At 34.4% G+C, this 24067-nt stretch overlaps 3 protein-coding genes across 7 annotated transcripts; 1 reads left to right on the forward strand and 2 right to left on the reverse strand.

Moving 5' to 3' along the window:
* The first annotated feature begins 2629 nt into the window (after positions 1 to 2629).
* On the forward strand, positions 2630 to 17996 carry LOC105133773 (folylpolyglutamate synthase-like). Of its 2 annotated transcripts, XR_843867.1 has the most exons (17): positions 2630 to 3037; positions 3119 to 3261; positions 3372 to 3437; positions 3671 to 3780; positions 4161 to 4221; positions 4544 to 4627; positions 4746 to 4802; positions 4971 to 5031; positions 5352 to 5398; positions 5523 to 5600; positions 6066 to 6230; positions 6315 to 6608; positions 7294 to 7372; positions 7640 to 7792; positions 8108 to 8268; positions 8878 to 9265; positions 17986 to 17996. XR_843867.1 is itself a non-coding variant. In XM_011037955.1 (16 exons), the coding sequence occupies exons 1-16, from the start codon at positions 3028 to 3030 to the stop codon at positions 8935 to 8937; spliced, it is 1629 nt and encodes a 542-aa protein (XP_011036257.1). In that variant the 5' UTR covers positions 2630 to 3027; the 3' UTR covers positions 8938 to 9707. The 2 variants fall into 2 exon arrangements, 1 of the variants encoding a protein (XP_011036257.1); XM_011037955.1 differs by lacking the exon at positions 17986 to 17996 and having other exon boundaries at positions 8878 to 9707.
* Positions 11587 to 18776, reverse strand: NEDD1 (Transducin/WD40 repeat-like superfamily protein). Of its 3 annotated transcripts, none has more exons than XM_011037806.1 (11): positions 18571 to 18776; positions 17325 to 17486; positions 16891 to 17003; positions 15950 to 16210; positions 15749 to 15853; positions 15355 to 15420; positions 14964 to 15185; positions 13660 to 14232; positions 12483 to 13103; positions 12052 to 12228; positions 11587 to 11967 (listed from the first exon to the last, which is right to left on the reverse strand). In XM_011037806.1, the coding sequence occupies exons 1-11, from the start codon at positions 18599 to 18601 to the stop codon at positions 11860 to 11862; spliced, it is 2439 nt and encodes an 812-aa protein (XP_011036108.1). In that variant the 5' UTR covers positions 18602 to 18776; the 3' UTR covers positions 11587 to 11859. The 3 variants fall into 3 exon arrangements, with proteins under 3 accessions (XP_011036108.1, XP_011036044.1, XP_011035970.1); XM_011037742.1 differs by lacking the exon at positions 18571 to 18776 and adding an exon at positions 17613 to 17921 and having other exon boundaries at positions 12052 to 12222; positions 12477 to 13103; XM_011037668.1 differs by lacking the exon at positions 18571 to 18776 and adding an exon at positions 17613 to 17920.
* A 331-nt stretch (positions 18777 to 19107) lies between these two features.
* LOC105133881 (serine/threonine-protein phosphatase PP1 isozyme 4-like) lies at positions 19108 to 22499 on the reverse strand. Of its 2 annotated transcripts, none has more exons than XM_011038068.1 (4): positions 22158 to 22497; positions 21073 to 21632; positions 20751 to 20975; positions 19108 to 19409 (listed from the first exon to the last, which is right to left on the reverse strand). In XM_011038068.1, the coding sequence occupies exons 1-3, from the start codon at positions 22357 to 22359 to the stop codon at positions 20787 to 20789; spliced, it is 951 nt and encodes a 316-aa protein (XP_011036370.1). In that variant the 5' UTR covers positions 22360 to 22497; the 3' UTR covers positions 19108 to 19409; positions 20751 to 20786. The 2 variants fall into 2 exon arrangements, with proteins under 2 accessions (XP_011036370.1, XP_011036439.1); XM_011038137.1 differs by having other exon boundaries at positions 19114 to 19392; positions 22158 to 22499.
* Between the last annotated feature and the right edge of the window lie 1568 nt (positions 22500 to 24067).

Raw genomic sequence — 24067 nt, forward strand, 5'->3', positions numbered from 1 at the left:
TGTGTATTTTTCTTTTAATGATTTTTTTTGTTTAATTTAGTTTGTTAATATTAATTTTTTTATTTAGTTATTAAATTTTCATAACACGGATTTCGGGTTTGAAGGGCTAACATAATTTGACGAGTTAACCCTAATTTTTTTTTTTTAATTAATAACATATACTAAAACTGTTTAGTGTTTCACTGTGCAGTCTACAGTGAAATACTAAGTTGTTTTTTTTTTAGTTTTTTTTCTTTTTTTTTTCTTTTTATGTTTTTATGGGTTTTTTTTGTTTTTTTCTTTGTGTTTTTTTTCTTTTAATGATTTTTTTATTTTAGTTTGTTAATGTTAATTTATTTTTTTAGTTATTAGACTTTCATGACACGGATCCTGGATTTGACGAGTTAACCTGGATTTTTTTTTCTTTTTTTAAAGTTTGATGAGTTAACTCGGAATTTGTTTTTTGCTTTTTTTCTTTTTAATTAATTTTTTTCCATTTAGTTTAATTTTTTAATGTTAAATTTCTTTCTATTTAATTATCAGACTTTCATGACACGTATCCCGAGCTTGACGGGTTAACCCGTCAAATTTGTTTTCTATTTAGTTATCAAACTTTCATGACGTGAATCCCAGGTTTGACGGGTTAATCTGGTTTGAAGAGTTAACCCAGTTAATTCAGATTTTTTTTCCTTTTCTTCATTAGTTTTTTTCTTCCTGTTGGTTTTTTTCTTTATTTTTTTTAATTAATCTATTTAATTATCATACTTTTATGACACGACCTTGCAGCCAGACCCACATTCAACACTTCTAGGTCCGGTGTTGTGGTCAGACTCACTTAAACTTGAGTTATGTATGTTTAATATTATTATTAATATTATAAATATTATTCTTAGGTTAAGCGTTGCAGCTAAACCAAAAGCTCTTGGATATATCTTTGCAAAAAGACCCAATACTTTTAGATCTTAGCTTTTTTTGATATTTTTTATGCAAGAAAAAAAATTAACCCGTGGCGTGTGCCTTTGTTTTTTATTTTTCTTTTTTTCTTTTTAAGTCTTTTACTGTGGATTACAAAATATAATTCACAATGAAAAAGTTGATGCCTTTAGTTTTTTTTGTTTTTTTTTGTTTTTTTAATTTAGTTTCTTAATATTAATTTTTTTATTTAATTATCAGACTTTCATGATATGGATTCCAAGTTTGACGGGTTAACCCAGTTTATTCATATTTTTTTCATTTTCTTCATTAGTTTTTTTTCTTCCTGCAAGTTTTTTTCTCTTTGCTTTTTCCTTTTTAATTGATCCTTTTTTTAATTTTTTAATAATAATAAATCATTTTTCTATTTAATTATCACACTTTCACAACACAAATTTCAGATTTGATGGGTTAACCTGATTTGGCGGGTTAACCAGGTTGGTTCGGATTTTTTTCTTTTTTTTTTTCATTAGTTTTGTTCTTCCGATTTCATCTTTTAATATTGTATGCAGTTCACGGTGAAAAGGCTAAAACCTTTAGTTTTTTTTTCTTTTTTTTATGTCTTTCTCTGTGGACTGCACAATGCAGTCCACGGTAAAAAGTCTGATGTTTTTTTTAATTAATTTTTTAATTTAGTTTGTTGATATTGATTTTTTTTCTATTTAGTTATCAGATTTTTATAATACGGATCTCAAGTTTGACGAGTTAACCCAGTTAATTTAGATTTTGTTTTCTTTTTCTTCATTAGTTTTTTTGTTTCTTTTTATTTAATATTTTTTTATTTAATTTAGTTCATCATTATTAATTTTTTTTTATTTAGTTATTAACTGATGTCTTTAGTTTTTTTTCTTTTTTTTTGTTGTTTTTATACCTTTAACTGTAGACTGCACACTGTAGTTCATAGTGAAAAAGTTGAAGTCTTTTTGTTAATTTTTTTTAATTATTTTTTTCCGTTTAATTTAGTTTGTTAATATTCAATTTTTTTTTTATTTTGTTATCAAATTTTCATGGCATGGATCTTGAGTTTAACAGGTTAGCCCAGTTAATTTTGTGTTAACTCGTCAATTTTTTTTTTCTATTTAGTTATCAAACTTTCACGACATGAATCCAAGGTTTGGCGGGTTAATTCAGTTAGTTTAGATTTTTTTCTTTTTTCTTCATTAATTTTTTTTCTTTTGGTTTTTTTTAATTAATCTATTTAATTATTACACTTTTATGACATGACCTTATAGTCAGACCCACAACCAAGACTATTAGGTCTGATATTACAGTCAAACCCACTTAGACTTGAGTCATGCAAGTTTAATATTATTATTAATATTACTTTCGGGTCAGGCGTTGCAGCCACATCCAAGACTCTTTGGTGTAACTTTGCAAAAAAACCTAATACTTTTAGATCTTAATTTTTTTTTATATTTTTTATGCAAAAATTATTGACCTGCGGCATCGCGCGGGTCATTTAACTAGTACCCACTATATAGACATGGTTTGTTTTTATATTTTAAAATATTTTTTATATTTTTAAATTATCTTGATACAGTAATATTAAAATTAAATTTTAAAAAATAAAAAAAATATTATTTTTAAATAAAAAATACTTTAAAAAAACTACTCTTAACATGTTAACATGCTCGTAGACTATAAAGTAGAGTAAAAATAAATTACAAAAAGAACTATGATATCAGCAAATGGAAATAGATAAATAATGATGCGACTGCGTCCAAAGATCCCGCGCGCATCTCCAGTACAGCCTTGCCAAAAATGTTCCCCCTGTCGTTGGACACGAGTCCGATCTGAAATTCCCTGTCGTATTTAGCATTCAACTTCAACCTTCCAATCTCAATCCCATCATCTTCGCCCCCAACCAAGACTTGAAGAGAAAAGAAAGCACCACCCTTACCCACTCACCAACTCCATTCTCACCCAATCCCAAAACCACACCAACAAACGAACTCCTCTTCTCTCTCTCTCACTTCCTCTCCACGCCTCCAAGGTCCCCTATCCTCTCCCTATATATATATATTCGAACACTCTTTGTTGTTGAACTCAGGTTTTTTCATTCAGAGGCAAAGCGAGATGGCGGAAGGTAATATCGAGTGTGTGTGCATTGACTTGCGTGTGCAGTTATTAGCACGAATCTTCAGCTATTGCTAATTTTTGCTAACAGGTGACAACAATGGATCGTCAAAACCAACGGTGACTCCGTACGAGGAAGCCCTGGATGCTTTATCCTCTTTGATAACGAAACGCAGTCGTGCTGATAAGAGCAACAACGGAGATCGATTTGACGTGCTTTTCGATTATTTAAAAGTAAATATGCTTGGTTAATCATTCTAATTTTAACTTTCTTCTATTTTAATTATATATTTATCTCGATCTAATTTTGGTTGTTGTTGTTGTCATCCCAATCATTAATTAAGATCCTGGAGTTAGAGGAGGCAATATCAGAAATGAAGATCATACACGTGGCAGGCACCAAAGGAAAGGTAGCACTGCTAAATTTCTGTCAGCAGCCTTCAATTTATCCTAAATTCATCAAACATGATTTTAAATGTGAAAGCAATTTAAAATCATATTTGATCACCGATTCGTAAACTTAATTATGGCAGGGCATAACTTCTGTAAATCCCTAAATATTGTTGAAAGTAGAGGCAATACAGGGTCAGGATTGTTCGTATCTGTGTTTTGAAACCAAATGATTTTTTTTTTTTTAATAAAGGGATCTACGTGCACCTTCACGGAATCTATCCTACGTAATTGCGGCTTTCGTACTGGACTTTTCACATCACCTCATCTCATTGATGTCCGAGAAAGATTTCGTCTGGATGGGTAAGTTATGCAATCTTTAGAATAGTAGTATCATTTTTTCAATTGGCTGATAAGATTTTTTATTTCCATGAATAAATTGACTGCTTAAAAACTATTCTGTTTTTCTCTGCTCACGTTTTATATTTATCAACAATTGTATAAATTCTGATTCTTTCTTAGGCTGTCTGTTTTAATTTTATGCCATTTCCACTTCATTAAAGTTTGCCGAAATCTTACTTTACTGTCTCTCTTGTTAATAAAATCGATGTCTTTCCCATCCTTAACCACACTCCTTTTGAGAACTCGGTATAATCCTTTTATTTGTGTTTATTGCATTCTTTTGAAATCCACTCTATGTATTATAAGTGTATATATTCTGGTTTTCCTGTTTTGTATTGCAGTAAGGACATTTGTGAAGAGAAATTCTTGGCATATTTCTGGTGGTGTTATGATAGACTAAAGGTAATCCTGTCCCTGTGTTTTTTTCTTCATTGTAATTCAAGCATTAATTTGGTGGTTATAATGAGAGCGATAGAACGTCAGATGATATTTGATTCGAAAATCAAGCAGGAAAGCTTTCTGTGCTAGTTGTTGGCGAGGGCATGTCAAAATTCTTGCTGTGCTGTCCTAGTGGCTGGCTAAAGAAAAGGACTTTTGAGTGGTTTCTAAGTGATGTGGAACCTCAAGTGTCAAAAATACAACTAATGGACTTCCTTTTCTTTGTAAGTTTTGGGCAGTAAATTTGCTTCATTTGTTAGTTTTGACATCTTCTGCTGTTGTGCAGGAAAAATCTACAGAAGATGTACCAATGCCTACCTATTTTCGCTTTCTTGCTTTACTTGCCTTCAAGATATTTTCAGCGGAACAGGTTCGTGTGAACATTTCATGTCGGTGATGATATCCTTTCCATCTGAGCAAACACACTAATGCTCAATATAATCTCTCATGTTGGATTCGAAGCTCATTTGTTGAGTACTCCTATGCAGGTAGATGTAGCTATTTTGGAGGTTGGGTTAGGTGGAAAGTTTGATGCAACAAATGTGGTATGCATAATTTATATTTGATTAAGAGATTTTTTTCAGCCTTTTTAAATTTGACTTCTGTGTTGATTGAAAAGAAGATATGACTTTGCTTTACATGTCAAGCTCTTCATGCTAGGATTCTCTTTGGTGATATGCTTCTAAAACAGCTAACTTTGCATCATGTTTCAGGTTCAGAAACCTATTGTCTGTGGTATAGCTTCCCTTGGGTATGATCACATGGAGATTCTTGGTTAGTGTTATATTTCAACGAGTTAGGTAACAGCTCATGGTAAAATGGTGTAAAGCTGTTGCTTATCTGATTATTGACACATTTGAGACTGTTGGACTTCAATTTCCATATAGAACATAGCCACTTGCAAGATTTTTCACTACTGCATTATAGTCCATATCTGCATAACAAGTAACTGAATTTTTTGAGACCAGACCACATACTGGCATCTGTTATTGCCTGCACAAAGGAAAACATGTGATGTTTTAAGTCTTGGAAGTGTTCCACCATATTTTCATTCGCTAAGTTCATCTATTCTCTTTGCTGGATGTTTTGATTAGGAAATACTCTAGCACAGATTGCTGGGGAGAAGGCTGGTATCTTTAAGGTGTCCTTCTGAACTATTCCCTTCAGGCTCTTGCTTGTGCATTTGCTTCTGAACTTTAACCCAATATGAGTCTCAATTTTATTTTTTTATTTTTCCTTGATAAAGTTTTCTTTTTCCAATACAGGATGGAATTCCAGCTTTCACTGTGCCTCAACCTGATGAAGCAATGAATGTTCTTGAAGAGAAGGCTTCTGAGTTAAATGTAAGTTGCATATAGTTCATGAACTAGGGAATTATTTTTTCCACTTACTGGAAAATTCTTGTGTCGGATGCTGGCTTGTTGATGTGGAAGTCAACTCGATGCTCTACCATCCTAAAACGAGTCTTGTGTGAAGCAGGTGCATGCTATATAAGATGTTGTTGGTGCTTAGATGTGGTTCCTGTATTTTTTAAGCAATCCTATTGAAGTGCTAAACCCATCTGCTTTCCAGCGCAAATCATAGATTTAATAATTGCGCAACCATAAGTAGTTACTTAGGAGCTGCTAACTTTACAATTCATGGATGAGAATTTGAGGCTGGGTTTGCAACAGCAGATTTCCTTTTCATTTGATTTGACAAGCACTTGTTCTGGGATATAGCATATTGAGGAAATCCATCGTATCATATCAAATCTTGTTGTTCCCTAATTGAAAAACTTATGGCTGATGTAAGTATTCTAATTGCAGGTACACCTTCAAGTGGCGGAGCCATTGGATGCCAAATTGCTGAACGGTTTAAAACTTAGGCTTGAAGGTGAGCACCAGTATTTAAATGCTGGTCTTGCCATTGCATTGTCTTTCACTTGGCTTCAAAGGACTGGGCATCACGAATTTACCCACATGGAACCGGCTGTAAGTTTGATATATGAGAGTCTTCCTGTGCAAGCTCTTTTAGGTCTTCACAGCCATTTTTCTGAATTTATTTACATGGAACAGAGCTCACTTCCCGAGCAGTTTATTAAGGGGCTAACAACAGCCAGTTTGCAAGGGAGGGCTCAAATTGTCACTGATCAATACATTAATGCCGAGAGTTATGGAGATCTTGTGTTTTATCTGGATGGAGCCCATAGTCCTGAAAGCATGGAGATGTGTGCAATTTGTTTTTCTCTTGCCATAAAAGAAGACAGCCAGAAAAGAACCTTTAATTATCCCCCACAGAACAATGCTGAATCCACTATTGAATTGGTACAGGAGCATCATGATGACCGTGATGTAAAGAGTTCCATGCAGGTAAGGATAGAGCTTTTATTTTTTAGATTTACAAAAAAATAAGATGCAAAGCTGGAAGTTACAATTAGATAGATTCATAAGAACCAACTTAGAAAGGGTTTTGTTTGAGGTCAATTCTGCTTCCTAGAATTGGTGTTGCCAAATGGGTAAAGTAACTGCAAAATATACGCTGTTAGTACAATCTGGAAAGTAAGAAGTTTCAGCAATTGCTGAAGGGTATGCAAAGCTCAAATCACGGTCATTCTTGCAACAAATTCCAGTTGCACACTGAGGCAAAGTGCCTCCAAAAGGAAGAATCAATATAAGAACTGTATAAGTGAGTTGTTTCGCTGCAATGATGTGCTTGGTTTTCCAAAGGACCACAGGGCAGCTGCTCACATGGAAACGATGTGGCTAATAATATTCTGGATGAGATGAAGCTCGCTTCTTTCCATTATAATACATCTGTTGTCCGGTGCAAGTTTGCTTCTATCATTTTTATTTTTATGTCCAACTTTTGAAAAAGGGATTCAGAAGTCCATTACAATTAGAGTCTCATGATAACCTAATTCATTGAAGAAGTGTTAAACAAAACTGTCATGAGCTTACATGTGTGCCTATGGATAAAATTTTGGTATCAGTACTTGAGAGACACGTGAGTTACAATAGGGCAATGTTGACCTAAAGTTTTGTGTGCCTCTTCCAGATATTGCTGTTCAATTGCATGTCAGTGCGAGATCCTCAGCTGCTTCTTCCTCCTCTCATGAAAGCATGTGCAAATCATGGTAAATGATTTAGCAGGAATCTCACGACCTTTTCTAAAACATAGCTAGTACTTAATAAAGTATACGAGAGAGTTGAATGACATTAAACTCAAACTGTTTGTCAGTTTTCCTTGATTATATAAAATTCATTACCTAACAATCTCAACCATCCATATTTTTGAGAAATGAAAGACAAAAAATCAGGAGTTACGAGGGAATATTTGTTCATTTGATGTTAATTGTCTTGTCAAGAAACTTTTGCTTACCAACATTAGTTCGGTATTTTAGGTGTCTACTTCAAGAAGGCGCTCTTTGTTCCCAACACATCCGTGTATTACAAGGTTGGATCTCATGCATTAACACCAACTGATTCTCAAGTTAATTTATCATGGCAGTTTGCTCTTCAAAGAGTATGGGAGAATCTCATACAGAGCGATAAAGGTACCAGTTACATGCATATATATATATATATATATTTCTTATATCAGAGAAATATCAGGTTGATTGTTGTCTTTGCTTTAGCTATTGTATTTAGAAAAATAAACATAAATTTCATTGGACTAACTTATTTTCACAGTTCCCTTCTTTTTTTCTCTTTGTTTTGTACTCTTTCTAAATTTCCCGTTGTTGTACCATTTATTAAATGTTTAAAAATAACGTCTGTCTTTGTTATACATACTAGAAACTGAAGAGTTCATCTAACACAGCTCTTCTGTTGACATTGGGTTTTATGTGAATGGCCTTTTGACTTATCAGGAGGGGAGGTTAAGCTTGCTGTTGCTGGTTGTGAAGAAGGTAAAGAGGATGCCAAAATGAGTGGTAGGACTTGTGAAAATAGTGCAGTCTTTCCTTCTCTCCCATTGGCTATTAAATGGCTTAGAGAGAGCGTCCAACAGAATCGATCTGTTCACTACCAGGTAATACTGATTTGAAAAATATATTTTGTTCAATATTTTACAAACTGCATGTGTTTATTCTACTTAATAATATGGCCCAGGCAGGATGCTTACATTGCAAAATGAAATCATGAAATTTATCATTTCATTTCTGTTGTGGTTGCGATTCCATAGCTTTCTGTTACTTTAAAAATTATTCAGATGCAATGAGAATAAATATATCTTATAAGAATTTTGTTCCATTGACTGTATTTTTTGCCACAACATTCTTATGGATAATCAATGCTCCACTATTTCTTTTGCCTCGGAAAGTTTGTTTTGTACTAGTTTTTCCAACTAGCATAGGAGAACAATAGAGAAATACACATTTCTTATTGCAAAAAGCTCAGATTCACAGCATGACTTGCTGGAAAACCATAACCAGACATTACAAGTAATAGCTTTATTTAAATGACGTTGCAACTTGTCAACGGGAAAAGCATCAACTCAAAACTTTCCTGAAATTTTACACAGCGACAATGTTTCATTTGTAGCCATGCAATTCTAATAAAAGATTCATATGTATGATGCATATATTTGCTCATATAGCATTTGAACTGTTATTTAAACTTTTCTTCCACAATGCATCAGGTCCTTGTAACCGGTTCATTGCATCTTGTGGGTGATGTGTTGAGATTAGTCAAAAAGTGAGGCACAGGACGAAGCTGAAGGTCCCCAGTTGCAAGAATTTACGCTTAAAAAGTGCTGGTACTGATGCTGGATGAACGAGTTAGATACTTCCGTCCCATCAACTTCTCTAGGATTCATTTGAACTGCTCCGTTGAAGATGTTGGCAATTTATTGCAGCTTGCTTGGAATTTGGGGATACATCATGCGTTGTTATTGAAAGTTTGCAAATGAATCATCAGGAATTTCGTTGTTATTGCAATCATAGAAACTTCAGATATTGCTAGAAATGATTACCAACTACTCTCTAGGAAAATCAGTGTACTTTCATGAGACTCTGAAAATCAGACACGTGCTGCTGATTCTCACTCGCAGCTGAAGAGGAATGGCTGAGGCTGTTGCTTTTGATGTTGCACACATGCTCGTTCATCGAGTTGCGAATGTGGACTTGTCAAAAGATATACCTCCGTGACACTAAGTCTCCTCATCTGCATGAAATTGGGAACCAGATCGAACTCGTTCGAACTCAGATCTGTCAACAGGTTTACCTCCATGATCACCCTGCTAGTTTGCAGGCATGTGGTTGAGAAGGTTATATCCACATGATTGAGAAGAGCATATTATCAGCTTGGAGAGTTTTGCAAGGGATCTGATAGCCCTGTTGGTATTTAGCTACTACGCCCCCTGCCAAGAAAGTGTGTAGTCATATTGCAAGTCAAGAAATTTGAACTGTTCCGATAAAAAAAATGTCATGCATTTGTTTTAACCCTGTATTAGTGTTAATTTCAGCAATTGATGGTAAGTGTATTATTTATTTATTTTAGTTTTAGGATAGAAATTCTCTAAACTCAATTTCAATCAATAGAAAGAAATTTAAAAATTATACAAAATTTAGGTTAAACTTTTTATAGGTACAATTAATATTTCTATCCAAATACACATAATTGTAGCGACGAAAGATAATTTAGCCAAATTACTAAATAATTAATTTATACAAATAATTGAATATCCAAAATGCATTTCGGCAACGCAAAGCATACAGGTAGTTTTAATAAATCTAATGACTCGTGTATTTTTTTTCTTTTTCATATTTAGCTTAACTGGTTTTGAAGTCTCCTATTTTTGGATAAGGCCGTCTACATTCCTTGAAGATGCATGGGCACAGATAAATTCATTTCCAAATTTGGAAATAACCACTTTCTCGTTGGCATTTTTTAACCAAAATAGAGATTTCTAGTTATTTAAACCTTATTTTTCCATGGTCGGATAAATTTATTAATAAAAATATAAATATACAAGCGTTTTTTTAATCTAATTATAAACCAAAAAACCTACACATGCATTTGATCAAATCACTAAGAATTATTTGTGCCGATAAATACAAAAAATAAGATATTAATGTATTTATTCAACTCATCTTGTTACAGATTCACTAATTTTTTTCTAACACAAAAAAATTAATGTGTAAGTGTTATTAACTTATTTTTTATTTCGAGTAAAAATATTAACCATGTATTAAAAAGTTGATGATTATATATAATAGACTATAGTAAAGATCATATGTGTTAATAAAAACATATAAGATCTTAATTTAATTTTTAACATAGCAGAAAAATAAAATAAAATTACAATTGCTATAATAAAACACTATTTTCCTAGTCTGTGTAGTAATTTTTCAAAACAATAAGTGTAAAGAAAGAAATTTAAAAAATACAAAAAAATAATGATAAAAACAAAAACAATAGTATAAATACATCAAGTAGAGTGATAAATATTTAAAATGTAAAAGGTAAAAAATAATATATTTTTTCAAAAAAAAAGTGTAAAGAAAAAAAATGATAAATAGACTAAGTATAAAAAGAAAAAACAATATAAGAAAAACTTGTTTTTCTTTAAAAAAAAACTTAAAAATTACAATTTTATTACCCCTACAGTAAAAACAATTAGTAAGAGTTATAATTATATCATTTATTTCTATATGAAAACACTATTTCCTTTTAATATATGTATAATAATTACACAGGGATAGCAGGAGATATGCATTCATGCATCGGATTTGAAATGGCATGCACTGCCCATGAACTTGAAGCCGCCACCTTGAATGGCCATGGCAAGTGGAATTACAGCTAGCAGAGAATGGTGCCATGCCTTGTAACAGGACTTAAAACATACGTTGTTTGTGGAAATTGAAGATGATTCCGAAGGGCTGAAATCTATCGCAGCTCTCCAAGAACCTCTCCAAGAACTAAAACTCGTTTTTACACGAACTTAGAAACATAATTTTTGTTATAGACGGAGTATAGGTGCAAGATTTTTGGCACTTTCCCTCCATTTCATTTCATCAAACCATGAAGCAGAAGCAATAATGAAATGGTGGGGGATCCTTCTCTTCTATCAGATTAATAGACATTTGGCGGTGCTCTTAGGCATAGGAGTAATAAGAGATTTGTTTTCTTTCGGCCGTAACAGCAAGACTCTTGGCAGTGTTTTACACTGTAAATTTTTTTAAAAAAATAATATTAAATTAATATATATTTTTTAATATTTTTAAGTTATTTTAATAAGCTATATTAAAAATAATTTTTTTTAAAAAATATCATTTTAATATATTTTAAAATAAAAAACAACAACTACAACACATCAAAACACGCTCACAGCTGGGTAAACAAGATAGCGGAAATCCACTAAAAAGATTCACTTCATTAGCTGAAAGAATATTTTATGTACATGTTTCGGAGGCAAGAACCCTAACTGTAATGACACGCTCGCATTTTTCTCTGTTTCTTTACTACTTTCCCCTTCTTTTAATCTCCGCTATTGCTGAGGGAAGCAATCGTAGTTCCGTATAAAACAAGCCACAAATGAAGTGCAAAGTGTGGAAACACAAACAGGTCCCAGAACCCTTCAACAAGCAGTCATGGATCGCAATCTCATCTTCACCAGAGTTCAAAGCAATTGGCGGAGTTCTTGGTTTTCTTTCCTAAGGGTCTTGATTTCTTTCATCAGCTCAGCTTGGTTTTCCAGGATTGAGCTCATCACACTAGAAAACTCCATCTGTTCAATGGTTACATAAAATTAATTCCACAAATAAATAACAACAAAAGGGGAAAAGAAACAGTATAAATACTACAAATGTACCTCCTGCATATGAAATTGTCTAAGAATTTCTATATGAAGGTTCCTCATATCTTCATGTATGGATTTCTGAAATGAATCAAGAGTTTCTTCAAGAGTGCGCTGGAAGAGTTGAAGAGTGAAGGAACTCCCCTGCTGTGTATCTGGCTGAAGAGCTTTGTGCGGCTGTGTAGCCCCCCCCTGCCATAATATTGCCGAATTAATGAGCCTTGATAATCAGATAAAAGAACACAAAGCTATTACATGTCTTCACTGTTTTGCGTTCAAGTATAAAAAATTGCATCAGACATAACATGTGGCCCATTCTTGTAATTCAAAAGACAATATTCAAGGCATCTATGCTGATAAGCTACCTTGGGATTCCGAAAGTAAACAGCTAGATACTTAGAAGCAAATACGGGCAAACATTTATTAAAGCAATCTAGTGTTCTTACATTCATTGCTGGAACAATTCCTGGTTCTGTGACAGCCAATGCATCAGACCTCAACAACAGGCTATTCAACAGTTCTTCCCTAGTTTCAACTCCGGTTTTCTTTGTTTTTGGTGAACCCACAGAGAGGGATGTTCCATCACTAAAGGAAGAAGTAGTGCTTATTCTCTCAGCATATGTTGAAAACCTGCGAGGTAAGTTTAATGATGCTGGTCCTGATGTTTCAAGGTTAGCTGGTCCTGTGATGCCTTTTGCACCTAAAGAAAGAAACATGGAACTAGAAGAAATGTGTTCTGGAAATCCCACTGACGTCTCCTGATTCAAAGATACATCTCTGGCGCGCAGATTTGAAAAGCCACGGCTGGAACTAGTCAATGAGCTCATACTTGTCTGACTCGTTGAAGAGGGCAGATCTTGCAAACTAGAGAACATTGATCCTGATGTTGAACTCCCAGAAGCCATCCCAAAACGTGGTGGCAAATTGAGTGGCTGGCGTAGGTGAGCAATTTTATCAGATAACCTCTCACCACCCCAAGCTTCTGGAGGAGTGATGGAGGAATCTTCACTCTTGGAAGATGGAGTAGGAGTAGAACCCCCTAGTGATGTGAAAGACTGGGTGTCATCCTGCGCAAAAATGACAAGAAACATCATGGCACATCTATGAAGATATTGAATACCTACAATCAAGTTCACTAGGAAACCACAACTATGTTCAACCATATACAGGACATGCAGAAAATGACTTGACAAAACAACTGACAATCATGTTACAACAATTTTGACTGAAAGAGAACACGGAAAGCCAAGTTCAACAGTCAAAAAGACTTTAACACAAAATATCTCTATTAAGTACAGGGACTTGTGGAGTTTCTTTAGCGTCATTGAGTGGGGAAAATATAGTTGAGCAGTTGATTTTGGTGAAACAATTCATTGATGCTCCAACATACAGCATAATGGAAGGAACAAATGATGAATTTTTCCAGTATATGTGAAATAATGGAAGTATAGGCTGACTAGTCTAATTGTATCAGATTAAAGGGTCATCAAAAGTAGGTAAAATACAAACAATGCCCAAAATAATAACTTTCTTATGCATAGCATACATCTTCTCTCTCCCATTTTTATGTGTGAATTAGATATGCATATTGCAAATATCATCTGGGATAAACAACTATCAGACCTGTCTTGATGTTGAACTAGATTTCCAATCAAATATTGGATGATCATTGGTCCCATCCTCTGCAAAAGGAAATCTCCTACTAGATGAAGGATACAACAATGATGAAGGCTTCTTATCAACAGGCAGATTATCCTTTTTCAATCCCTCGTGATCAGTCCAAAACTTATCAAGTGAGGGCGTGATAGGCTGAACATCCACTAGTGGGGAGAACACCTCCATTTCATCCTTAAAATTGTAACTAGAACGAGGTGGATTTAATCTGGTCAATGTTCCAGGCCAAAGATGGCTTCGATGTGGCGTTTCCTCTGCTAAAGACAGATTGGGTATAGTTGATGCAGGTCCACCAACAGTTGCTGTAAGAGATGATGATTCTAATGCAGGACCTGAACGACCAGAATTACCAGAGCCAGACACTGAGGATAGAGCAAAACTAGATGATGTTACAGAAGGAAGTGGATCTGGCATAAGAATGGAATCATCAACAGCACCTCCCAAAAGAGCTATCTCAGCAGTGCAGTTGCTCTCATTTACAATAACTGGTTTTGATCTTTGCCAGCATAAACCAGTAACAGCCTGATGAAAAATATAATTTAATTAACATCAAGTAAGACTACAAGAAATAAGGTATTTATACTTCTGAATTTGTGAGCTCACATTAGTGATGAGATTGCAAATACCTGGACCACTATTTAGGCAAAGCTCTCAGATGGCATACCGAAGGCAGACATCTATGACAGTCCATATTTAAGAGAAACTATTTTTTTATTGTCAATTCACATTTTTAGCCTAACTGTTTTATCCAACAGACCAATTAAATCTCGCACACACTGTTTTAATGCTATTCTAGTTGATTTCTCTCAAAAACATCATCCATTAAGTCGCACATTAATTAAGTCATCCTAACATGAAAGAGGAGATAGGCACACGAAGAACAACAGATTCACAGATTATCAAGACCAATGTAAAGGTGCAATCTTAATAAGTTCAGTTACTAAAGTCAAGAATGTGTGCAGTCATGGGTGAACTTCTGATATATGTAACTCTAATAATGTTATAGGATCCCGTTTACATCTCTTTCTGCCTAATATTCATTACTCTGTTAACTTCCTATATAATGTTGTGCTATGGGATATGAGGTTCTACATTTTAGAAGGTAAGGAAGTTTTCAAGTTCAAGCAGGAGATCCCAAATAAAATGTGTCGCTATATCTATTGTGTTCACACAAAACAGTTTATAGACTAATAAGAAACTGCAGAGAGACTGTAGCAAGTATTTAAACATGGGTATCAGGAACAAAAATCCACCTCTGAACTGCCATAAGCACGAAGTACAGTGAAAGGCTGTGGTTTTCCTCGAACATCATAGAACACTACCCTACCACTGCTGGTTCCAGCAGCCAGAACCCAACCATCATCTCTAAAAGACAATGAAGAAAAAGGTGCCTCGTAAGAAATGAGAGATGTGTGCCTTCTAGACCCCGAGTCATAAGTGTATAGCTTTTTATCCAGTCCAACACTAGCTATTATCTGCAATAGGAAAAAGGTAGTTGAGGCTGAAGAATACTTAACTAATTTTACCAAAACTTCCGACCTTAAATAATTTTCAAAAGCATATAAAATATTTAGTCATCTTTCTTTTATGTAGGGAAAAGGGAAAAGGGATGAGCAATCCAACAAAATAAAATAAATATAAGACCTTGTCATTTGATGGCGAGAAGCTAATACCAGCAGTTGGTGCAGAATGTTGCTTTGACCACGAAACCTGCAAAGAAAGAAACGCAATCAGTTACATGTGACAAACATCATTCAAAATGTTGAAAAAGTAGAGCATAGCACTGCAGGAAACAAGCATGTGGGCAACAATTAATAGAAAATTAAAAAAAATGGTGAAAAAAAATTGGTTATACAAAAACCTTTCACAATGTGCTAAGATCATCAAAGAAAAGCAATTAGTTAGAACTCGGTAAATGAGAAAAGGAGCATGAGCATGCTGTGACTTCATTAGATATGAAAATTTCACTGCAGTGTAAACTTATTCAACCATATGGGTATTTATAAAACATAAACTACCAATATTCATACATACAAACCTTTGGGCTACGACCAGTTGTATCCCACAAATGCACAGAACCATCATCGCCAGCAGTCACCAAAAGGTGTCGGCTAACTCGTGAATAATCAAGCACCCTTAGTACCTGGTCTTAAGTTCCGCCAGACAAACAATTAGCAGGGAAGAAGAATAAACATAACAAAACAAGAAGGAGATCATGGAGAGCGAAAGAGCAAACAACCTGTTTATTTGGGTCCTTGAGTTCTGTCGCCCTTGCACCAGATGCAAGGTTGTGAAGGATAAGATCCCCACTCAAACTTATGGAAGCCAGGTGCTCATCTTTGCAATTGTACATAGCACCTGTTATTGGACTGGTATGACCCCTCAACCATTTAATGCAGCGCTTCCTCTGCAGATCCCATATTCTTACTACTTGACCGCTTCCTCCAGAGCATATATATCTAGATCCCTTATTACTAAAGCTAATAGCCAATATAGATTCCTACAAAAAAGATTTAAGAAAAAAACTAACAATGGCTTCTTGCAGTGGATCAAACCTTGCAAATAAGTAAACTGGATACAATGGATGCATGGTGTTTCAAAATGTAATGATGATTTTTCCACTCCAGGAATTCTATAAAAAGAGGCTTTACTACAAAAGAGCATGCATATGATGTGATGCAGGGAGCCTGTGGAGCATTGTATTTTACAGCATCCAACAGATCAAGGAATTTAAGGAAACCCTGCCCCTCTGGTTGATCTGAGCATTCCTTTTCTCCATTTAAGTCCTAAACAGGTTGACACCTTTGTTGCTTGAAGTACACAACAGTTATCTTATGAAATACATTAAGGTACTTTCTCAGATTTTTGTTCCATCAATTCAGGAGTTTACTTCCTTCAAAGTATATAATGCATGATTAGGGGGACGAACGCACTAGTATCTAATGCATGATTAGGGGGACGAACGCACTAAGCATTGTGTAGCATGGAGTGGCAACTCACATTTAGCTAGAGCACAAATGCATATTGATACCACACCTCACCTCTGGTAACTCACACATTCAAATTCAACCAACAACTTTAGTATCCCTATAAATGGTTTTTAAGCACCATCCATCCAATCTACCACAAACAATTTTTTCTTTCTAAACTAATGAAGCAGTGGATTTCGACAAGAGTTACCTCAATGCTGTCCCCACTATCTGTCCCAGAAACTGGAATTGTGCCCATGCTCTGCCCATTTTTCCTCCACAATGAAATCTTCTTATCTTCTCCAGCACTAGCCAGCACTAAATCTGCAAAAACAGAACCCACAATTTCAGATCAATCCCTGCTTTCTAAAAACTGCAGTGCTAAACCATGAATATTATTTAATTACGCAATAATTCAACAACCTCCCTCGACGAGAGTTAATTTGTTAATTTAATAAATAAGAAAAGGTGAAATGTAAGAAGAAAATCAAACTTCTGTTCTCTCTCTTTTCTCGAACAGCCAAAAAAACCCTAATTGATCCAAAAACCAGGAAATGAAGATTCAACCGTGGAGGAAAAAAAAAGCTCTTGCAAATTAAGATGTAAACGAAAATAAAGAGAATAGAGAGTGAGTGAAAGACTCACTAGTGTGATTCCACTTGACTGCGTTAACAAGGCAACCCGGAGTTGGTGTGTAACTCAAAGTACATGGATCTCCTGGTTCCACTGATACATCGAAAAGCTTCACGGTGTCGCCACCACTCGCCGCCAGTAACGCCATTGATGGATCCGGCAAGTTCATCATCCCTATTTAAATAAGAGAGAGATGAGAGTGACTTGAGAAACAGAGGAGTTTTCTTTTATTATTATTATTATTATTTTGAAATGGGTGTTTGAAAATAAGGGAAATGAGAACCCTCCTCCTACTCTTACTTTCTATAAGTTTAGAAAGGAGGGGAAGGAGAGAGAGAGAGAGAGAGAGAGAGGGGAGGGTTACTAAAAAAATAAATTTGAATGTAAGTGTAGAAGAGGTATTATTATTGCGTTGCATTTGTATTTGTTTGGAAGTGGGCGCCTTTTGTTTTTGCTTTAATCATGACTGCTTGGGACGGGGACTGGGACTGGGACTGGGCAAGCCCCCCTCAGCTCCTCTTCCTCTCACACACCGGATCGTTCCATAGTTTGCAAGTCATGCTCTTTTTTTATTTTTTGCTTGCTTGAGCAATCTGATTACTTTTATCTTAATTTTCTTTTGCAAGTTATTATCGAGTGAGTTAAATGCGCTATTTAAAAAAAAAAATGGTAGTAATTATGGGGTGAGTTATACATGCTCTACTGATATCTGTTAGATATCGGCACAAAATCTTCATTCCAGACACAATTTGTTTGTTTTTATTCCGTGTTTCAAAAATAAAATTTATTTCATATTTAAATTTTTTATTTTTTTATTGTGATGATATTAAAAATTAAAAAAAATATTTTACTATATTTATTATCATAATATCAAACATTAACACTTCCACAAAGAAAACTCGCAGCAGAATCAATTAAGGAAAAGATTTTAATCTTACATGAACATTAACCAAAACAAAAACGCAAGGAAAGCCAATTCCTAGACATTATTTTAGATGTCAGACATGTATGCCCATTTACACTCAACTATTTTTAAGATTGTCATGTCAGGCACAGTCACTCACGAAAGCAAAACAATGGGTGAAGCAAACGACACTGCTCCCAAGCTTTAAGCAATTGCTACAACAATCACCCGCCAGCGTACTTGGGTGTTTTTGTTTATCAGAATTTTAATATTGATCCATTTCAACAGAAGAGAGCATTGGACTTACAATTCCACAGGAGAGGAAGTCTAGTCAAAGTTTTTCTTAAAAAATACCTGTGCAAGCCTGCATATGCTTGCTTGGCATTTGGGAAGCCACGAAATGAACTTGATAGGCCCAATCAGCTCATTCGTAGTGTACTATTACTATATATAATAATATTGGTGCGAAACAATAGAATAGCATCCGACATAATCTACCTGTAGAAGAAAAATAATCAAGGAAACAAAATCTTGAACGGAGGAGGGCATTTGGAAGGACTCCTCCGGAATCATCTGGCCAAAAATGCTATTCCAGTTAAGTTGGTAGGTTCCGTCGTAAAAATAACACCTCATAGCCTACGCTGAGCACGAATATAATGCCACCATCTCCATTCTATATCCAGTCTCCACCTTCCCCAAACTAAGGTAGAATCCATTGGACGATGACGTCAAAACCATATCTTCTACAAAGACTTTCTCGATGGTTCAAGGGCAGGAATTGAAACCAGCAGCTAAATATAAGCATGTCCTGGATCTATATCCAGGCAATGAAAATGGATGGCCAGTTAAACGATCCAAATGTCAATGCAAAGAACTCAAATCAGTAAACAAAGCAGGAAAACTTAAAACTACTTTTATAGAGCTAAACGTGGCCAATTTTGATGCCTAAACATAATTTTAATTACCAGGCCAAATATATGCACATATGCTGAAGTAAGAACTACAAAGAAAAGTACTAGATCGATAAAAGAAAAAAAGAAAAGAGAACAGATCCTTCTGACTTTTGGCACACCCCACAGCATGCGCCTTCAGAACTGATTTGTTAAGCTTCTCCCCCACCGACCAGTAAATAATGCATGAGGAGTCGTGCCTGCATCTCCTAGAGTACCTGGAAATCTTCAATGCCAGTTCCCCTGCCAAAACAGGGTGGGAAAAAATCGGTGTAAAAATGGAAGATAGGGTAGGATGGTTTAGCTAAATGCCGAACAATTTAGATGCTGGCACAGAGGTTAAAAAAATTGGAAAGTTTATACCAGCGGAATATACAAGGATATGTAGGGTTTTTTATTGTATGAAATCATGAATATATCATAAATAATTTTGCACAAGAGCATTTCCTACATCTTTGCCTTTTTCTATGAACTATAAAATAGATACTGTGTGTTTCTTGAACTGCAACCCATTCCATGACCTGATATACGAAACAACTTTGACATTGGATAAACAAGATCCTATTTTTGCTATCATTATCCTGCATACAACAAGTGGTGCACAAAAGGTAATCATGTTGCTTAAGTTTTTCACCCAAGTAATAGCATTTACATCCCCTGCTCATCAGACTGTAAAAATTGTCTGGAAATTCTGACAGAACACCTACAAATCAACTGCATCGAAACTGATGCCACATATTTACTGGCATTGCTAAGGCCAAAAAATTCACATCAATTTCCTTCATAATAAAAACACAAAGGTGATTTCAAAACATGGCTAGATTGTGATCATGCTGTAGTTTAAACTCATAGCACAGACCAATCCACTCACATAGATTCCAATCCACTCTGTCAGATCCATAGCCTTTGACAGTTGAAGCATCCTCATTTTAAGGCATTGAGAAGCAAAAAAAGATGATGTCACATCAGATGACCAGAAAAGATGATGCAATTGCGCAATATATAACTGAATACAATCCAATGTAGACACAAATTCTTAAAAAAACACCAAGGGTCCATAAGTGCATGTACATTTAAATGCTTTTCTCATATCAAAGTACTAGACAAACCAAAAGCTTATTAGTCATTACTATTGTGATATCCTTCCTTCCCAGAACCTCAGACGGTGGTCCAAGGAAATTTTTTCTAGAAATTACCTTGTCTTTTTCAAGTTATTTTTACTTGAAACAAAGAACTGCTAGCTGGGTCTCATTCTGAAGACAATCAAATACATGGAAATTGATTTGAAAAAAGGGGCACGGGAGGGGCGGGGGAGGAATTTACTAAATTGATTGGCCCTCGTGTAAAATCTCTAATATGACACATCTGTAAAAAATTACCACAAATTTTGTATCTTGAATCTTGTTTCTGCATTTGTGCAGAAGATGACTTGTATCAAATAAATGGAACTCATTAAAATCAGGTAAGGAAATAAACAAAACTATGAACCCCAACAGAGCAATTGGGTTTGCAACAAGCCAGAAACAGGCTTAAAACACAATAATCCCCATATCAGAGTCAAGATGCAATGGTATTAAGGCTTACCTAGGGTAATACCAAGGACCAATAATATTGCAGCCATCACATTGTGTTTGGCATCATGAAATTGGCCTTTTTCTCTGAGGGCTTTAAAATTTGAAAGGAGCACAACAGATTTTCATCAACGCTCATCATAGCACCAGCATTGTCAAATTCACCACAATAGTTGGGAGCTGAAAATATGGTAACAAGTTGCCTGTTGGCAAAGAATTCATACCCATCCTCCACAACCTGGACCAAAACAAAAAAAGATACATGTCACTTCAGTGTCCAAAAATAGCATGGGATATGAACAGCTGAATAGTGTAGCTAAGTAAAAGTTGACAACCTGATGAGCACGACAGACAAGGTCTAAATCATGCTTTGTCAGAAATTCTTCCACCTTATCAGGACCAAAGGTGTATGAAACTCCTCTATCATTCATCCCCCATCCCTTAACATCTCTGCAAGGATCTGACCAGAGTAAATCACAAAGCAAGCCAGTGTCTGGAACAGCAATTGGGCGAGGCAAGTTTCTAATTTGATCCAAATTGGTCAAATCAGGGGAAAGACCACCATGCATGCACAATATCTTGTCGTCTATCAAAGCAGCAACAGGGAGGCAGTTGAAACTGTCAGTGAAGGATTTCCATAGCCTCACATTAAACCGCCGCTTACATTCATCGTAAAATCCATATATCCGATTTATAGAAGCACATTCATGGTTTCCTCGTAGAAGAAAGAAGTTCTCTGGATATTTAATCTTATAGGCAAGCAAAAGGCATATAGTTTCCAAACTTTGCTTTCCTCGATCAACGTAGTCCCCCAAAAATAAATAATTGGCTTCAGGTGGAAAACCTCCATACTCAAAAAGTCTCAATAAATCACTATACTGCCCGTGAATGTCACCTGAAACACACAGAAAATCTCGACGAAGTCAGATAGAACAGATCCAGGCAACAACAGAACAGCACAGAAAGCAAACATCCAACAATGTTAACAGTTTACCCTCCGAGCTATTCGATAAGTTACACATTCCAAGGTGAATAAACGCCTATGATATTTCAGGCGCCAATTATTTCTCATATTGCATTGGCAGAAATAGAAATAGTGAAGACAGCAGAAATAGAATAGTAAAGACAGCAGAATTTTCAACTAAACTTTGTTTACTTATCAAACATCACCAGTTCACAAGAGACTAAACACAGTGCCCAGGATTTTAGGCTTTTATATGCATTCCAGTTTTTCATTCAAAGAGAAAAGTTTACTCTTGGCTCCACGGAAGAAACAGAAAAAATGGCAGGAAACAAAGAAAACAAAAATTCCCTTTTTTCCTGATAAAGTCTTTCACACTTTAAATCTTAAATAAAAAGAAAAATAAAACATCAGGAAACCCACGCAAAACCTAGAAAAATTTGGGTAAATTCAGCGTACCGCATATCTTGATGGGGGCTTCAAGCTCGAGCAGATTAGGTTGTTTGAGGAAAATATCACGAGAAGCAACACAGAGCTGCTTGATCTCAGCCTCCGATAGCTGAACTTGCTTGCCTGGTCTGGCTGATCGGACTTCTGTTAAACGTCTGATTATATCATCTAGTACGGCGGGGTCCATCGCCGCCTGCCCTTGTGTAGCCATCCGATCTCCCCTCCTCTTTCAACGGCTCTGGCTTTCTTTTTGCAAACAAACCCTAGATGTTCCCTTTTTTTTTTAAACAGCCTTCTTCCTGTTCTTTTTTCTAGTGTTGTGTGGGTTTTTAATTAAAAAAAAGAGAGAGAGGGAGCAAAAAAGGAGTGGTTAATAAAAGAGAAATAAAAGGAGTGGAGATTTATTCGTATTGTTAATTTTTTTATACATGTTGAGGGGAGCTGTCACGAAATACCACCAAAAAACAAAAACCAAAACTAAAACATGCGAGTGTAGATTGTCCACCGCGTTAAAATTACTATTTTATTTTTATGTGCAAGCTTGAATTTAGAGGTATATAACTATATAAGTCTTTTTTATAAAACTTATAGTAATTATATTAAAAAATGTGTTAATTGATAATTTTATTTTTTTTAACAATATAATTACCAAATGACCCTTGTAAAAAACAAATTAATTCAGGAGCTTTTCGGGTTTTTCATGTTTTTTTCTCATGTTAATTACTTAAATATACTTAAAAAATAAATTCTTTTTATTGTAGATGCAAGGTTATTTTAGATTTTTCATTGGGGAGTTTTTTATAATTCTTATGTAGGTTTATGGATGGTTTGGTATTTTAAAATGTTTAAATTGATATTAAAATTTTAAAATGGTTGTCACATGCATAGCAAGCACTCAAACAGTACCGAAAATCATCTTTTAGAAAGACATTCAATGACCTTACTATCTCTCTCACAGTGATAAGGTGCATTTTATTTGACTGCACATGGGGACCTCTACTCTCTCTCTCTTTCTTTCTAAAAACTATGCTAACTATCATTTAAAGAAATTCTAACTGTTTATTTGTTAAGTTGAATTAGGTCCTTGTTCTTTTTACTCTAATATATTTAAATTTAAATTATTTATTAAATCAATTTATTTTTTAATTTCATCTATTTACACATTATTTTTTATATTAAATTATTTTTTTAATTATAATTATTTTGGTATTGAATCCTTTATAAAATTAATTTGTCTTTGGATTTCATCAATTGACATTTTATTTTTATATCAAATATAGTCCTTATTTTTTTAATTGTATTTTTAATTGTTCTTATCATTTTCTTATTTTTTTTAATTTCATTGTTTATGGTTTTGTTTTGTTTTTTTGTGTCAAATTTGATTCCTTTTCTTTAAAATCTATAATTTTTAAAAAGTTTATCCCAATTATTCTAGTTAGTTTAGGATTTCACATCGTGATTTGCCCTGATAATCCATATCACAGATTTTGAAAGTTGAATCAGGTTATCCTCGGTTATTTTTAATTATTTTTTAAAATTTCATTAATTGTCATTGAATTTGTTGAAAATTGAGTTTTTTTTTATTCCTTTATAGATTTGATTTTTGTTTTCTATATTTCCCTTCAATTCAATGGATTTTTATATTTAAGGTTTGGCCCTTGATATTTTAATTTTTAATCTTTATTTTTTGTCTTTTTGTCAAATTTTATCTTGTTTTTAATCTCACTCCTAGATCCAAGATCTTGATTTTTTTATTTTTAAAAATCTTGGTTCTTGTTCTTTCGGTTTATTTTTTATTTTTAATTCACTTGTTAATTTTTTTTAATTTTTCCCTTAATTCAAAATTTTAATTTTTTCTCTCAATTTTTTTCAAATGAGGTTCTTATTCCTTTAATTACTAATTTTTTATTCTCTATTTA

The sequence above is a fragment of the Populus euphratica genome, unplaced genomic scaffold (assembly GCF_000495115.2).
Source record: "Populus euphratica unplaced genomic scaffold, PopEup_1.0 scaffold1.1, whole genome shotgun sequence".
NCBI classification, from domain to species: Eukaryota; Viridiplantae; Streptophyta; class Magnoliopsida; order Malpighiales; family Salicaceae; genus Populus; species Populus euphratica.

Coding starts and splice junctions, on each gene's coding strand:
- LOC105133881 (XM_011038068.1), bottom strand. CDS start 22,359: ATGGCTACACAAGGGCAGGCGGCGATGGACCCCGCCGTACTAGATGAT. Junction 21,633..22,157: donor AGCCCCCATCAAGATATGCG/GTACGCTGAATT, acceptor TGTGTGTTTCAG/GTGACATTCACGGGCAGTAT. Junction 20,976..21,072: donor TTGTCTGTCGTGCTCATCAG/GTTGTCAACTTT, acceptor GTTTTGGTCCAG/GTTGTGGAGGATGGGTATGA.
- NEDD1 (XM_011037742.1), bottom strand. CDS start 17,730: ATGCAACGCAATAATAATACCTCTTCTACACTTACATTCAAATTTATT. Junction 15,854..15,949: donor TCAAGGACCCAAATAAACAG/GTTGTTTGCTCT, acceptor ACTTAAGACCAG/GTACTAAGGGTGCTTGATTA. Junction 12,223..12,476: donor TTCCAGCAATGAATGTAAGA/ACACTAGATTGC, acceptor TGGCAGGGGGGG/GCTACACAGCCGCACAAAGC.
- LOC105133773 (XM_011037955.1), top strand. Junction 4,803..4,970: donor AGTTTGATGCAACAAATGTG/GTATGCATAATT, acceptor ATCATGTTTCAG/GTTCAGAAACCTATTGTCTG. Junction 5,601..6,065: donor AGAAGGCTTCTGAGTTAAAT/GTAAGTTGCATA, acceptor TTCTAATTGCAG/GTACACCTTCAAGTGGCGGA.